At 46.5% G+C, this 13,895-nt stretch overlaps 1 protein-coding gene across 1 annotated transcript in view; it reads left to right on the top strand.

Annotated features, from left to right (window-relative positions):
• Nucleotides 1–13,895, top strand: part of LOC139807994 (uncharacterized) — a 47,069-nt gene that overhangs the window by 27,259 nt on the left and 5,915 nt on the right. The window contains exon 7 of the mRNA XM_071769556.1: nt 22–13,654. Coding sequence (XP_071625657.1) covers nt 22–13,654 — 13,633 coding nt within the window. The remainder of the gene's footprint in view (nt 1–21; nt 13,655–13,895) is intronic.

The raw sequence follows: 13,895 nt of genomic DNA, 5'->3' as shown, positions 1-13,895 counted from the left end.
ATAAAAATATATACAATGCAGGAAAGAAGACAATCAAATTCACCTGATGGCGATAAGGACATCGATCCGCTCGTGCTCAACCTCACTGACATTGGCCAAGAGATGGTGGTGAATCTTCGTCACATAAATCTCCGTGCCCATCCTTGCTACAGAGATCCTGAGCCGATCAATCTATATCACAAGGTGGGCCACGGCACGCTGGACATGTACGTGCTCAGTCCGAGCAAGGACAGTCGCGAGGTGCGCGAGTTCCTGGCCAAGTGGCACTCGTCGGACTCAAAGCTGTTCGCAGGCTCTCACAAGAAGGATTCGAATAATCTCACATTTCCGATCCAGAATCTCGTGTCGATATGCGCGCTTTTGGTTTGGCAGCCAGCCAATCCCGAGGACAATATTACGCGGATTCTCTTTCCCGGCAGCACGCCGCAACACAAGATCTTCGAAGGTTTCGAACGACTGAAACAGCTTGACTTCTTGAAGCATCCGGTATGTTCGGCGAAGACCCTGTCGCCGTCAGTGTCTCTGGCGACGCTCAGAGATAAGCCGGCCAAGCCGAAATTCAGTCTTATCGAGAAGGAGTCCAAGAGGAAAGAGAAAAGAGAGCCATCGGAACCCAAATCCATCAAAACCGCGGACGACACGACTGCACCCAAGAGTACCCCTCAATCGACGCCGATTATACCGACCAAACCTAAGATCGAAATAAAAACAAAGAAAGTCGTGGAGAACAAGAAGCTCGAGACCGAGGCAAAGGAGAGTAAGAAGATCGAAAAGGAATTGAAAGAGGTGAAGAATATACCGAAAAAAGAACCAGCTAAAGTGGAAAAGCTTGAAAAACGAGAGGATGACGTGAAAAAGACTGATTTAATCAAACCGGAGTCCGAGAAGGCTAAGGAATCTAAAGAACCTAAAGAACCGAAACCTAAACCCGAACCAAAGAAGAAAGAACCGAGAGAAAGCAAGGCCGCGGTGAAGGTCGAATTAAAGAAGAGCGACGTAACCCTGAAATCAAAGATGAGCGAGAGGAAAGCCAAAGCCCTCTCGTCCGGCGCGGAGAAAAGAGACGCCGTGAAGTCCTCTCCGACTACCCCGAAGAAGACTCTGAACGGCGCTGCGACAAAGACCGAGATATCGAAGGCTGTGCCGAAGGCAAAACTGGCGGCCAAGGTCGCTCCAAGTCTTCCAGCTAAGAGCGCCAAGGAGGCCAACAATAGGAAAGTCGTGGAACAAAAGAAGTCTGAGGTCGAGAAGTCCGCCGTGAAGGATACCGCGGCGCCCGCCGTCAAGGTATCCGCGAAACCTAAGCCGATAGACAGGAAGCCGATCAGCCGTCGCGCGAAACCGGTCAGTCCTAACAAAGCCCGTATGCCGGGCAGCCCGGCAAAATCTACCCGCAGTACTCCAACCGCTTCTGTAAAGTCCGAAAAAGACGGCGTTATTCGCAAAGTGAAGGGCGACAAAGGCACCACCGATTCGTCCACGGTCTCCACCCCGTCTGGCATAGAACTAGATGCCGCAAAACCGATCGATAAGAGCTTAGTCGAACAATCTGAAGATATATCACTAGATTCTATAGAAAGTAAAGTGCTGGCAGATCTCAAGGAAGAGCGAGAGGTGGTGGAAGAAATTGAAGCTGTTTTACAAAAAGCGGAAAGGATCGGGGAGACCCGAAAGGACGATCGTTTCGAGGGAGATGACGAAATCACGGCTGAGGCCACGGATAAAAAAGAGGAGGATATCACGGAGGAGGATGTCACCGCCGAGATTGAGGACGTACCTAAGAAGGAAGGTTCTAGAAAGGAGAGTCAAGAATTAACTGAGGAGGACGAGTATCTCATCGTGGAGAAAGAAGAGGTTTACACCGAAGATTCTGCTCAGAGCGGCGAGGGCGAACAAAAGCACGTTCTCGACGAAACTCAGTCGGAAAAGGCAAAGACGCTGAAAGACGTAGAGGCGATGAAGGAAAAGGGCGAGAAGGAGGAACCTGAGGAGAAGGGAAAGGACGACAGCCCCGAAAAGAAGGTAGAAAAGATCGTGGATAAAAAGGAGAAAGAAATCGCTGGATTATCCTCGGAGCATAAGGAACAGTTACAGGAAGAAGTGAAGGAGATAATAGCTTCCGCAGCTGAAATCGTACAAAAAGCCGAAGAGAAGGACGACTCCGGTAAGAAAGACAGCGAGGAAATCACGAAGGAGCCATCCAGTCTAAGTCCGGACAAATTGGATTCATCGGAGAAAAAAACGACCGATACGGACATGAAGCCGGACGTTGATCAGAAGGAGAATAATATTCTCGAAAAGATGGAAGAGTCTCAGGAGCGAATCTCGACGATAGAATCAGGGGCAACTACAACCGCTCCGACTTTGCCTGAAGACGAGCGAATACCGTTAGATGAAATAAAAGAGGATATTGACGAGAAACATGTTATTGAAGAGGTAAAAGAGAAGGACGCTCCTGATAAGCTGAAGAAAGAAGTCGTTCCGGAAACTGTTCCTGCGCCTGCCAAGCCGGAAGTCAAGGTATTTGATGTTCGTCAGGCAATGCACAATTTGCAAAGAGACATCGTTAAAACACCCGACGAAGTTGCCGATCTTCCGGTTCACGAAGAGGTCGATCCTAAACTTTACAGAATGGAAGATTTCGAGAAGGGGAAAGAGGAAAAGCCATCGCCGACTGCTCAGGAGGGTAAAGAACCACCTACGCCGACCGCAAAGGAGCAAAAGGGTGTCTTCAGCTTCTTCGGGAAGGTAGCGGATAAATTTGAAAAAGGTATTGATAAATTGACTAAGAAGAAGAAAGATTCCGAGAAGGATTCTGACGAAAAATCTTCGAAATCGAGTTCTCCGAAAGAACCGAAAGTGCCAGAGAAGACGCTTTTAGAGGAAGTCGATATGGAGAAGATGTTCCCTAAAATCGGTAAAGAAGAAGTCGATATGGAAAAGATGTTCCCTAAAATCGGTAAGCCCGTTGACAAACATGACACGTTCGAAGAGGCGAAACCCACGATTGCTGACGTGAAAGTGGCCGCTATCAAGGAAACCGCGGCGTTTATCCAGGGGGAGATACTAGACACACAGAGGCAAAGTGTGCCAGATATTGAAGAGAAACTCCCGACTGATAAATTGGATGAGATTAAAAAAGTAGAAGACAAAATTGAGGAATTAGTCCTTGCGAAGGACGTATCACCACGTGCCGTTTCACCGGCGAAACCAATTAAAGACAAGGAAATTGCGAAGGAAATTGAACTTTTGAAAGAAGAGGACATCGGAGAAGATGTAGAAGAGGTAAAGGCACTATTAGAGGAAGCTTCGAAAAAATTCAAAACTGTAAAAGATAGTTTAAGAGATTCATTGGAATCTTTGGAGGATAAAATTAAGGAAGAGATAGCCGAAGTACATGAAGTGCCATCTGCCTTGAAGGATGCGGTAAAGGATACCTTGGAAGGGGTGGCCGAAAAGTTGGAAGAGATAAAGCCACACATCGTGAGTCACTTGGCCGATGTAAAAGAACCGGAAAAGGTCAAGTTTGACATACCAAAAGATGAAGAATTCGAAAATGAATACGAAGAGGAGATAGAAGGGCCATACAGAGATATGAAAGAAGCCGTCAGGGATGTCGGAGAAGTTCTTGCTGGCGTTGCCGGCATCGAGCTCGAAGATAAACCCAAGGATGTCATAGAAATCGTAAAGAAAGTCGCCGAGGTTCTCAGAGAAGATGATTTTCTTCCCGGCGAAGCGATATTCGATCAAGCCCCTAAGAAAGAAGAGATCTCACCAATTTCGGCAGATAGAAAACCATCGAAGGAAGAAATCTCTCCAATTTCGATGGAAAGAAAACCTTCTGTACCAAGTGAAAAAATATCTCCGGAAAAGATCGCTAAATTTGGAGAAAAGGAACTTAAACTCGCTCATGAGGATATTGCGATACCGAAGAAAGTCGGTGTTACAGAAGTATTTCCGGCTTACGAAGAACTTATCGAGAAGCCTGGAAAACTTCTGGCGCCACATGAGAAACCTGGCGCTATCGAGGTAAAGGAAGAACCCTGCATAAAAGTGGTGAAGGAAAAAGACGATACAGTAACGTCGCCTGCGAAGGATGTAACGAGGGATAAGCGGGACGCGCAAAAGATTTGTACGGAAATGTTAAAAGACGATCAGCATATTTGCGATCAACATAAAAAACCAACGGACGACGATACGTCTCGAGTGGACGTGATGCAGGCTGGTATCGAGGGCATATGCGTGAAGAAAGTTGCGAAACGGCCATCTTTCGAGGAGAAGCTCGAGGAAATAGAGGAGCCCGTGATCGGCTTCGAGCAAAAGGTTTCGCCGGGAAAGGCGGAGATAGTAATGGTGACTCCCGGTTCTACGCCGACTTCGCCGAAATTCGTCGGGGACAAGATATACGCTGAAGGACTGGAGATCGGCTTTCGGGAACCTCCCAAGTTGCCGGAGGATATTAAACAAGTTCTCAGCAGGGACGCGCCCGTTGAAGAAGTAATTGAGGAATTAATTATTACGAAAAAGAAGAAGATTACCATCGAAGTGATCGAATACATCACCGTGGTGAAACGCATCCCGAGGGAACGCGTGATTTATATTATTGAAGAGATCATCGTGAAGAAGGGACTTCCCAAGGAAAGCGTGGTGGACGATCTCGAGATTCTGAAGCCAAAGGAATCTATCACACCTGAAAAGAGAATGGAGATCGAGGAATACATCGTTAACGAATACATCGTCAAAGGAAAGCGAATTACTATAGAAGTCGTCGAGGAAATCTCGATTAAGAAAGTTGTGCCTAAGAAGATTGTTATCGAAATTATTGAAGAGATCATTGTTAAGAGAAAGAGTGCCAGGCATATGATACTGGATATTCCTGAAGAAGTATTATCGGAAATAATTAAAGAGGAATCGCCGGAAGAATCGCCAGAACAATCGGCAGAGGAGCAGATAACACCGAAAATAGACATAACTGCGAAACGAGAATCTGTCGCTGAGGTTGCTCCATCTACAGAAAGAGAACCGATTATGCCTCAGAAACGAACAGTGGTTGAGGAATTCATCGTCAATGAGTACATTATTAAGGGGAAAAAGATTACCGCATCGACAATCGACGAAATTTCTGCTCAGAAGACCGTGCCCAAGCAAATTCTTATCGAAATTATCGAAGAAATTGTTATTAAAAGAAAGATTCCCAGGAACATGTTACTCGACGTTACGGAGAAAGAATTATCAGCAATATCCAAAAAGACACCCGAGGAGGGGAAAGAAAAATCAGTCGTTGAGGCGCCTAGCGTGGAAATCCCGAAAATGGAAGAACCGATAACTTCGCAAAAAAGAGCGGAAGTCGAAGAATATATTGTTAACGAATACATTACCAAAGGGGATAACATTAACGTTACAAAACTTGAAGAAATCTGTGGTAAAAAGAAGGTGCCTAAGAGAATCATTATCGCGATTATCGAAGAAATTATCATTAAGAGAAAGATGCCGAGACATGCAGTACTTAACGTAACCGAGGAAGAATTATCGCGTATCAAGGAGGAAGTAATCCCAGAATCGCAAATACTGGCTGAGAAAAAAACTCCAATTGAGTTGAAAGAAGACAAAAAAGAAGAGCTCGAACAAGAAAGTACTGAAGAGGAATTATCGGCCATGTCTGAAGAGGAGGATGTCGAGGAGGAGGAGGAGGAGGAAGTGGATGGATTTGTCAGTATACCTAGAAAGATTTCCGATGCAGCTGACGCGAAGAAGAAAACGATCCCAGAACTTTCGTCTATAGTTACGAAGGAGCACGAGAAAGACGTGATTGACGATTTCGAAGCAGTCGAACAGGAATATAAAGTACGCGATGTACCAGTCACGTCTCCCGAGAAAGCGGACGAGATGAAAGAGAAAGAGGACACTGAAGAAGCCGCAGAAGATACCACGAGCGAAGTTATCGAGGCGGACGAGAAATTCGTGCAAGAAACCAAAGGGAAGGTGGGAATAGAAGAACCTCAGATCGCGAAAGATATTAAACCAGCTGATAAACGAGAACCTGAAAAACGGGAAACGCCCGAGATATCGGAAATCGTCGATACCACAGAAAAATATTTAGACGAGGCTAAAGAAAAGACAGATGACATTCTTCTGAAAGAGACTACTGCAAAATCGATACCAACAGTCTCTGACAAAGCAGAAAAGCCTTTGATCGAAGAATCAGGTAGGAAAACATCCAAAGACTTCTCCGATAAACGACCATCAATTGACATGCCAGAAGCTATTTCTAAATCAACTACACCAAGCCCGAAGGCAATTGACGAGAAGCTTGGCATGAAAGAGATTGAGCCCGTGGCCAAAGAAAAAGTCGAGGAACCGCAACTTGAAGCAAAGGATGATAAATCAAAACCAACAAGTCCAATTAAAGGCGAAATATTGAAAGATACTGTGCATCCTGAAAAAGTTGCTGAAGGCTTCGCACAACCAACATTACCAGCACACGTACCTTCAAAAATTGACGATGGCACTGTCAAAAGGATGCTGGTTACATCATGTAGCGAGGATGGCAGAGAAGAAACTGAGATCTGTCCAACCGGCAGCATAATCTTCACGAAGGCCGTCACTCCGGATGATTCTCTTAAGGATGTATCCGCTAAATCCACACCGGATAAAGATTCTTTACTTTTAGATAAGGATTCGCATTCGGGCGTGAGTACTCCCGAGAAGGATAGCATTTCCGAAAAATCTGCGCCAGAAGGTAAGGATAGGATTAGTCCGGAAGATAGTTTGGAAAAATCACCCGTTGGTCCTCGTGATTCGCAGGATCTTGAAGACAGTTTGGAAAAATTGGAATCGCGTAAGCCAAAGGTGCCAGAAAAATTAGAAGATATTGCAAAGCCGAAATCTCCCGTGGAGAAAGAAGACTTGAAGGATAAAATTGCCGAAAAAGATATACCGAAGTCGCCTAAGGAGGAACGAGAAGAACCGAAATCTCCTGTTAAGGATGTAGGAGAGACAAAGGAATTGAAATCTCCGGCTAAAGATAAGATCGAGAAACCTGGTTCTCCTGTTGAAAAAATCGAGAAATCACGATCTCCTTCCCCGCTTGAAGTGAAACGTGAAGATGTACAAAAACCAGGATCGCCTCTTGATATGACAACGCAAAAATCTCCGATAGAAACAGCCGAAAAACCAAAACTTCCAATCGAGAAGGTGCTTCCAGAACCCAAGAAAGAAGGAACAATTGGTGTTCCGAAGACACCCGAATCATTCCACTCAGAGGATATTTCACCAGCCGAGACGATTTTCTCAAAGTCACCCACAGATAAATCTGAAATGTACTTTGCGAAGGCACCCATTACCGAAGAAGACGTTGCTGTCGAAGAAGCAATTAAAAAATTACCTGAATCCAAAATTGCCACAGACGTTAAACAACTACAGAAGCCAGAAGAGAAGGAACCGGTGGATAAATCTAGATCTGCGAGTATTGCTAGTGAGAAATCCGAGCAGGATATTAAATCTCTCGATAAGTCTGCTAGTGTTCTAAGTGATAAAGACGAGAAAGAAATTGATAAGCCGAAATCGCCTAGTGTCATTGAGAAAGAAACGATAAGTGAGAAGTTGCCTATTTTCGAGAGTGAACATGAAAAGGGACCAATTGACGAAGCTAGATCTCCAAGCGCGATCAGCGATAAATCCGACGAGAGGAAGGAGGCCGAACGTTCGAAGTCGCCGAGCATAGCCGCGGAGAAGCCGGATCTTCAAGATGTGACAGAGCGTTATTTAGAGAAACCAAAGTCCCCTATTTTTGATAGGCCAGATTCGCCTAAAGCTATTGATAAGACTGAAGAATCACATGATAAAGATAGATCTCCCAGTATAGCTAGTGATAAATCAGATAGCAAGAAAGTAAGTGACCATTCTAGATCACCAAGCGTTTCTGTAGAAAAAATAGATCTCAAAGATATGGATTTGCCAGTCGAGAGAACCCGATCGCCTAGTGTCGCAAGCGTTAAGGATGACAAACTGGAACACTCCGCAGTAGCAAAATCACCCGACGACAAAGCCGAAGTACCAAAGGACGTGTTGAAATCTCCGAAGCTTGACGAAGATAAATCGGATCTGAAAGATATAATGCAACCTCCATCAGACAAATCGCGATCATCGAGTGTGACGAGCGGTATTGACGAACCTAAAGAACCAGCTCATTTGAAGTCACCGAGTGTCGCTGATGAAAAACCAGACTTGAAGACTGTTACCGAACAATCGGTTGATAAGTCAAGATCGCCGAGCGTTATAAGTGTCACGAGCGAGCAAAAGGAACCAGTTGACCGCTCCAAGTCTCCGAGCATCGCAGGAGAAAAAATAGATTTGAAAGATGTCGCGGAACCTGCAGATCGCTCAAAGTCGCCAAGCGTAACTGGAGAGAAGCCGGACTTGAAGGACGTCACGGAGCGACCTGATGAAAAATTAAAATCACCCACCGCGATGAGTGCTACGAGTGATCTGAAGGAACTCGAAGAACAATCGAAATCGCCGAGCAGTGATCTAACAGACATTACAGAACGATCGTCGATGGATAAATCTAAGTCACCTAGTATCGCGAGTATTACATCTGATCACAAGGAACCAATGGAAAAAGTGAAATCGCCTACAATCCCGGATAAAAAGGAAGAACTCGATAGAAGCAAATCGCCGAGCATGGCCAGCGAAGGAGCGAAGTCAGCCGTTAGCTCTAAACCGTCGAGTATCGCTGGAGATGCGGCGGACTTGAAAGACGTATTGGAACCATTGGCTGACAAGTCCAGATCGCCTAGTGTGATAAGCGCGATGAGTGACCAAAAAGAACCGATCGAAAAACCGATATCTCCCGTAATTCCTCACAAAACAGAAGAGCCGCACGACAGGAGCAAGTCTCCGAGCGTGGCAAGTGAAAAGTCTGACGAGAAGAAATCTGCCGATGGCTCGAGAGCGACCAGTGTTACGGAGGAAAAACCAGATCTGAAAGACTTAATGGAACCACCAGCCGATAAATCCAGATCGTCAAGCGTCGCGAGTGAGAAAGCGGAATTATTGGGAAAATCGACATCGCCTACCGTCTCTGATAAATTAGAACCACCTGTTGATCGAAGCAAATCTCCCAGTGTTGCTAGCGATAAGTCCGATGACAAGGCTAGCGTCGAAGAACATTACGAAATACACGACAGACCGGTGTCCCCAAGCATTGTTTTTGATAAGTCGATGGACGATAAGCAATCAATGGAGAAAATAGATATCGACGGATTAAAAATATCCGGCATAATCGGCGAGTTGGATTTTGTCGAGAAGGCAAGATCGTTAAGCATCATTAGTGACAAGACGGAGCCGAAATCGCCGTCCGATGTCTCAAAGTCACCGAGTTCAGCCGACGACAAGCACGATCAAAAGGAAAAATCTAGATCGTCGAGTGTTGCCAGCGAGAGGCTCGATGATACTGACATCAAGATTTCGCAAACACCGGAAGCGAAGGGAGAACGATTAATTTCGCCGAGTTTGGAAGCCGGAAAGGTGCCGAAAGACGAATCTGCTAAATCGTCGCGAGCTAGTTCGCCAGTGGACAAAACTCCGAAGGATAGATCGCGTTCGCACAGTGTCTTCGATGTTGGCGAGAAAACACCGGCCGGCAGATCTAGAACAGCCAGTTTTGTCGATGAACAGCTGCTTCCTCAAGCAGAAAAGGACGCTTTTGTCTCGCATTTCGATATGGGTAAACCACTTGACGGGAAGGACGAATGTAAGAAAGAAAGCAAGAGTCCTATAACTTCCCCCGACTCAATCGAGAAAAAAATGCAGAAGATTCGCGAGAAACGATTTGCCGATTTTAAAGAATCGGACGTCGGGCAGCCGAGCAAGATAGAGAAATTGGACGACGAAGAGGAAGACGTCGTTAAAGTGACAGCCGAGAAAAAGGCTGAGATTGAGAAGTACATTTTAGATGAATTCATTGTGAGAAAACGAAAGATCAGCTTGACAGTGATCGAGAGATTGGTTATGATGTATTCGGTGCCCCAGTTTACAGTGATGGAGATAATAGAAGACATCATTAGCCGGGAAAACGTACCCAGGAGCGCAGTCTTTGACTTCGTAGACGACGAAGCCTCCGAATCTCAATACGGAAGAGAACCGGAAGCGGAATGGCTAGCACCGCAGGAAAGAGCGGAGGTAGAAGAGTACATTATTGAAGAGTTTATTGCGAAGAAAAAGAAAATCACGCCGGAAGCCTTGGAAGAATTGATTATTTTTAAATCCGTGCCACGATACATTCTCATTACAATTATTGAAGAGATCATTGTGAAGACGAAGACACCCAGGAACACCGTAATCGAAGGCGACTTAGAGAGACCCGGAGAAAAGAGTCTGGATATTTTTGAAAAAAAAGAAAAGCCAGGTGACACTGTGAGAAGCGAAAGTCCGGATAGTAAGATATCTCCTGTAGGGAGCGATCGATTTGGCAGGGACTCGAAAGCGGGGCTTTCTGCTAGCCCCAGCTTGAGTCCGGAGCCCATCCCTTCCGACAAATCGACCCAGGATAGTCCGGCTCGATCGGAACCGCACATAGACGAGGAAATCCTGATATCGGAAGAAAAGCGAATGGAAATCGAGACGCTCTTGGACGAGGAATATATAAAGAAAGGAAAGAAGATCACGGAGGCGATACTCGAGGAGATAATCGTTAAGACTTCTCTACCCAGATACGTCATCTTAGAGATCCTTGAGGAGATCATACTGAAGAGGAAGCTTCCGAGAGAATCTGTGATCGATGTGGAAATTTATCAAGAGGAAGAACCGGACGAGGATTACGATAAGGCAGTGTATCACTTTGAAGAAACGGCAGATTATGAGTTGCCGCGCGATGCCAGGAAGTCTTCGGTCGAGTACAGAATGGGGATGTATCCGGAATCGGGTGAGCGACAGTTAGACAAGCCTGATTATCCGACGGATTACGATAGCCAGTTCCACAAGGCCTTCGCCGGCGGTATGACGGAGATGCGAACGACGCATATAACCACGCTGTCTGGAAAATCAACCCCGGAATTTGCACATGACGCGACTTCCGCGTCCGGAATCGAATCAACCGGCAAAGCGCCCGGAAAGTTACCGGAGCCTACTCTGACCACGACTCACATAACGAGGACGGACGTGAAAGACACGAAGGATGTGCAACCCGCGGAAAGTGTCACGATTTTGAGAGAAAGCAAGATCGCGGAAACCGTCGATAAAGACGAAGAGACTGCAGGAATTTCGGCGACGAAGAAACATGATATCGACGAGAGCGGGGAGCCAAAAATTACATCTGCTGATCATACAGCGGAATCGGCAACTGATGTCACGAAGGGAATCGAATCACAAGAAATAGCTAAAGAAGTTAAACGATCAAGTATCCAACAAGATGAGCCCGAAGCGATTACCAAGATCATCAAGCGGGAAATCGTGGAGCAAGACGAACCGGAAGTGGTCACTAAAGTCGTCAAACGGGAAATTATTGAGCAAGACGAGCCCGAAATTATCACAAAGGTGATCAGACGTGAGATCGTCGTCCCCGAGGAAGAGACGGATGACTCAAAAGAAGATTCCAATGAATATGTAAAGACAATTACGACGAGAACGACGCGAACGATCGTGACAGAAGAATTACCGGATGCCGAATTGGCGCAGACTGATCCTTCGAAAATTTACAGAGATCTCACCTCGGGTACAACTTACAAGGTTGTGAGTGACGAAGATGCATCTGACGCAACGACCAGCGCCGACGTGCAGCGAATCGTGACAACTGTAACCACGATCACTGGTCCGGATGGCAAGGTTATCACAAAGAAAGATGTCAAGGAGAGCACGGACACTTTGGCCAGCGACGAATTATTGGAAAAATTGACGGAAACCACCAAACCTGCGGAGAAGGTTATCAAAGAAACGATTACGACTGTGACATCGGGCACTGCGACACCCGATGTAAAAGCCTTCTACGATTCCGGTAAATCAACACCTGATCCCAAACATGACGATAAACTCGAGTCTGCGGTGAAGGAACACTTAGACGCGGACAAATTCGAACACCCAGTGTCTCCTTTAATACGAGAACTTATATCTGACGACAAGAGTTATTCGGGCAAGTCCTCGCCAGACATATCGCTGCCCAAGGACATCGTCTTTAGCGGCAAGTCTACGCCGGAGATTCCTATGTCGCCATTGGTCAGAGAAGGAGCCGCGATTCAGCCTCACGTATCGGGTAGATCAACGCCCGACAGAAGATCCGACGGTCGATCGTCGACGGACACACCGGAAGGATTTAGATCAGGCGAGATGATCCGAACTATCGTTACGACCACGAAGACGGTGTCCGACGAAGGTGAAATAGTGACGACCACCAGGGAGGTCACGGAGACGACGAATGAGAAAGGCGAGACGGTTGTGCTGGCCGAGAAGACCGACGTGAAGGTAGACGAACGTCTGCCGAGCAAAGATGCCGCGGAGAGCGCGATCAGCAGCATCATCGGTAGCATTAAGTCCTCGGAGTTGCAGCGTAGCGACAGTCCAGGCTCCGACGACGTAACTAGCGAAAAGGATCGCGGTCCGGCTAGTCCACCGAGCGAGCACAGCAGCGTGCGTAGCAAGGCCATGACACACCCGTGGGGTAGCAGCGAGGAGCGACATACCTTTTCCGATGACGAGCCACCCGGCTCACCTTTCTCCTCGACCTCGCAAGTCGGACATTCATCGAAACAGGTCGAGTTCTCAACAGCTGCGATGAGTAGTAGTTTCTACGGCGAGCTGCCAGCGGTGCCGCCCGAGATTTCCGCGATGAAGACCTTCCACGGCGAGACTGGTATACAGAAGAGCGGCGATCCCGTTCACAGCCGATTTACGGTCGAGAAGGAGCCTGCCGGCGCTTACGGCGAGAAGCCGGACGCAAAGCGGTACGTCGACGAGGCCGACCTCGACTTCGATAAGGCTCTGATGGAGCGCAAAGAGATGAAGGAGGCCGGAGGGGCCTTCAGCAGCGGGATAGCGCCCAGATACACGAACGGTAATGTGCGACATGAAGCGGCCGACGAGAAAGATCATCCGTCGTCTCTGTTCCGGGATGACGCTAAGGATGACTCGAAAGGTGACTCGAAGAAAGATCCTTTAGAGGGATGGGGACCTCCTCTCGGTCTGCCGTCCCCTAAACCGCCCAGAAAGTTTAATCTGAAGAATCCTGCTCAATCTCCATCGTGCTCAAGCGAGACAACCTCTGATACTCTGAATTTCGACGTTGTAAAAAATTGGGGAGAACCTCTAAGGCTACCCTCGCCCGCACCGGTGGCCAACGAAGTGTCGAACAAGGGAGCACCTAGTACACCGAAAAAAGAGCGGAAGCAAGCGAAGAAGATCCAGTCGGAAAACATCAAGAACAAGAAGCGCTCGGAAAGCCCTGGTAAGAACGAAAAGAAGGTGAAGGACTCGAAGAACAAGGTTCAGCCGGTTTACATGGATCTGGCATATGTGCCCCATCACGGAAATTCGTACTATACTTCTCTGGAATTCTTTAAAAGAGTGCGAGCGAGATACTACGTCTTCAGCGGCACCGAGCCCAGTCGAGAAGTCTACGACGCTCTGCTGGAAGCTAAAAAGACTTGGGAGGACAAGGATCTCGGTAAGTTTATTAAAATTATACTAAGAAATTACAGATCTACATATTTTCATGATAAATTATTGCAAATATTGTTGTATTTGTACATTATTCCTACTTAAGATAAAAAAAAAATACGTCATGTAACTCAAATTCTACAACTGCAATCAATATTATCAATTATTTATTATATTTTTTTCTTGACGGCCGATAATTTATAACTTGATCCCAAAAAATATTATTAATTATTATTTTTCTAATTATT

The sequence above is a fragment of the Temnothorax longispinosus genome, chromosome 2 (assembly GCF_030848805.1).
Source record: "Temnothorax longispinosus isolate EJ_2023e chromosome 2, Tlon_JGU_v1, whole genome shotgun sequence".
In the NCBI taxonomy this organism is placed as follows: Eukaryota; Metazoa; Arthropoda; class Insecta; order Hymenoptera; family Formicidae; genus Temnothorax; species Temnothorax longispinosus.
The sequence above is the reverse complement of the archived record's forward strand: the minus strand, read 5'-3'. Positions and strand labels throughout refer to the sequence as shown.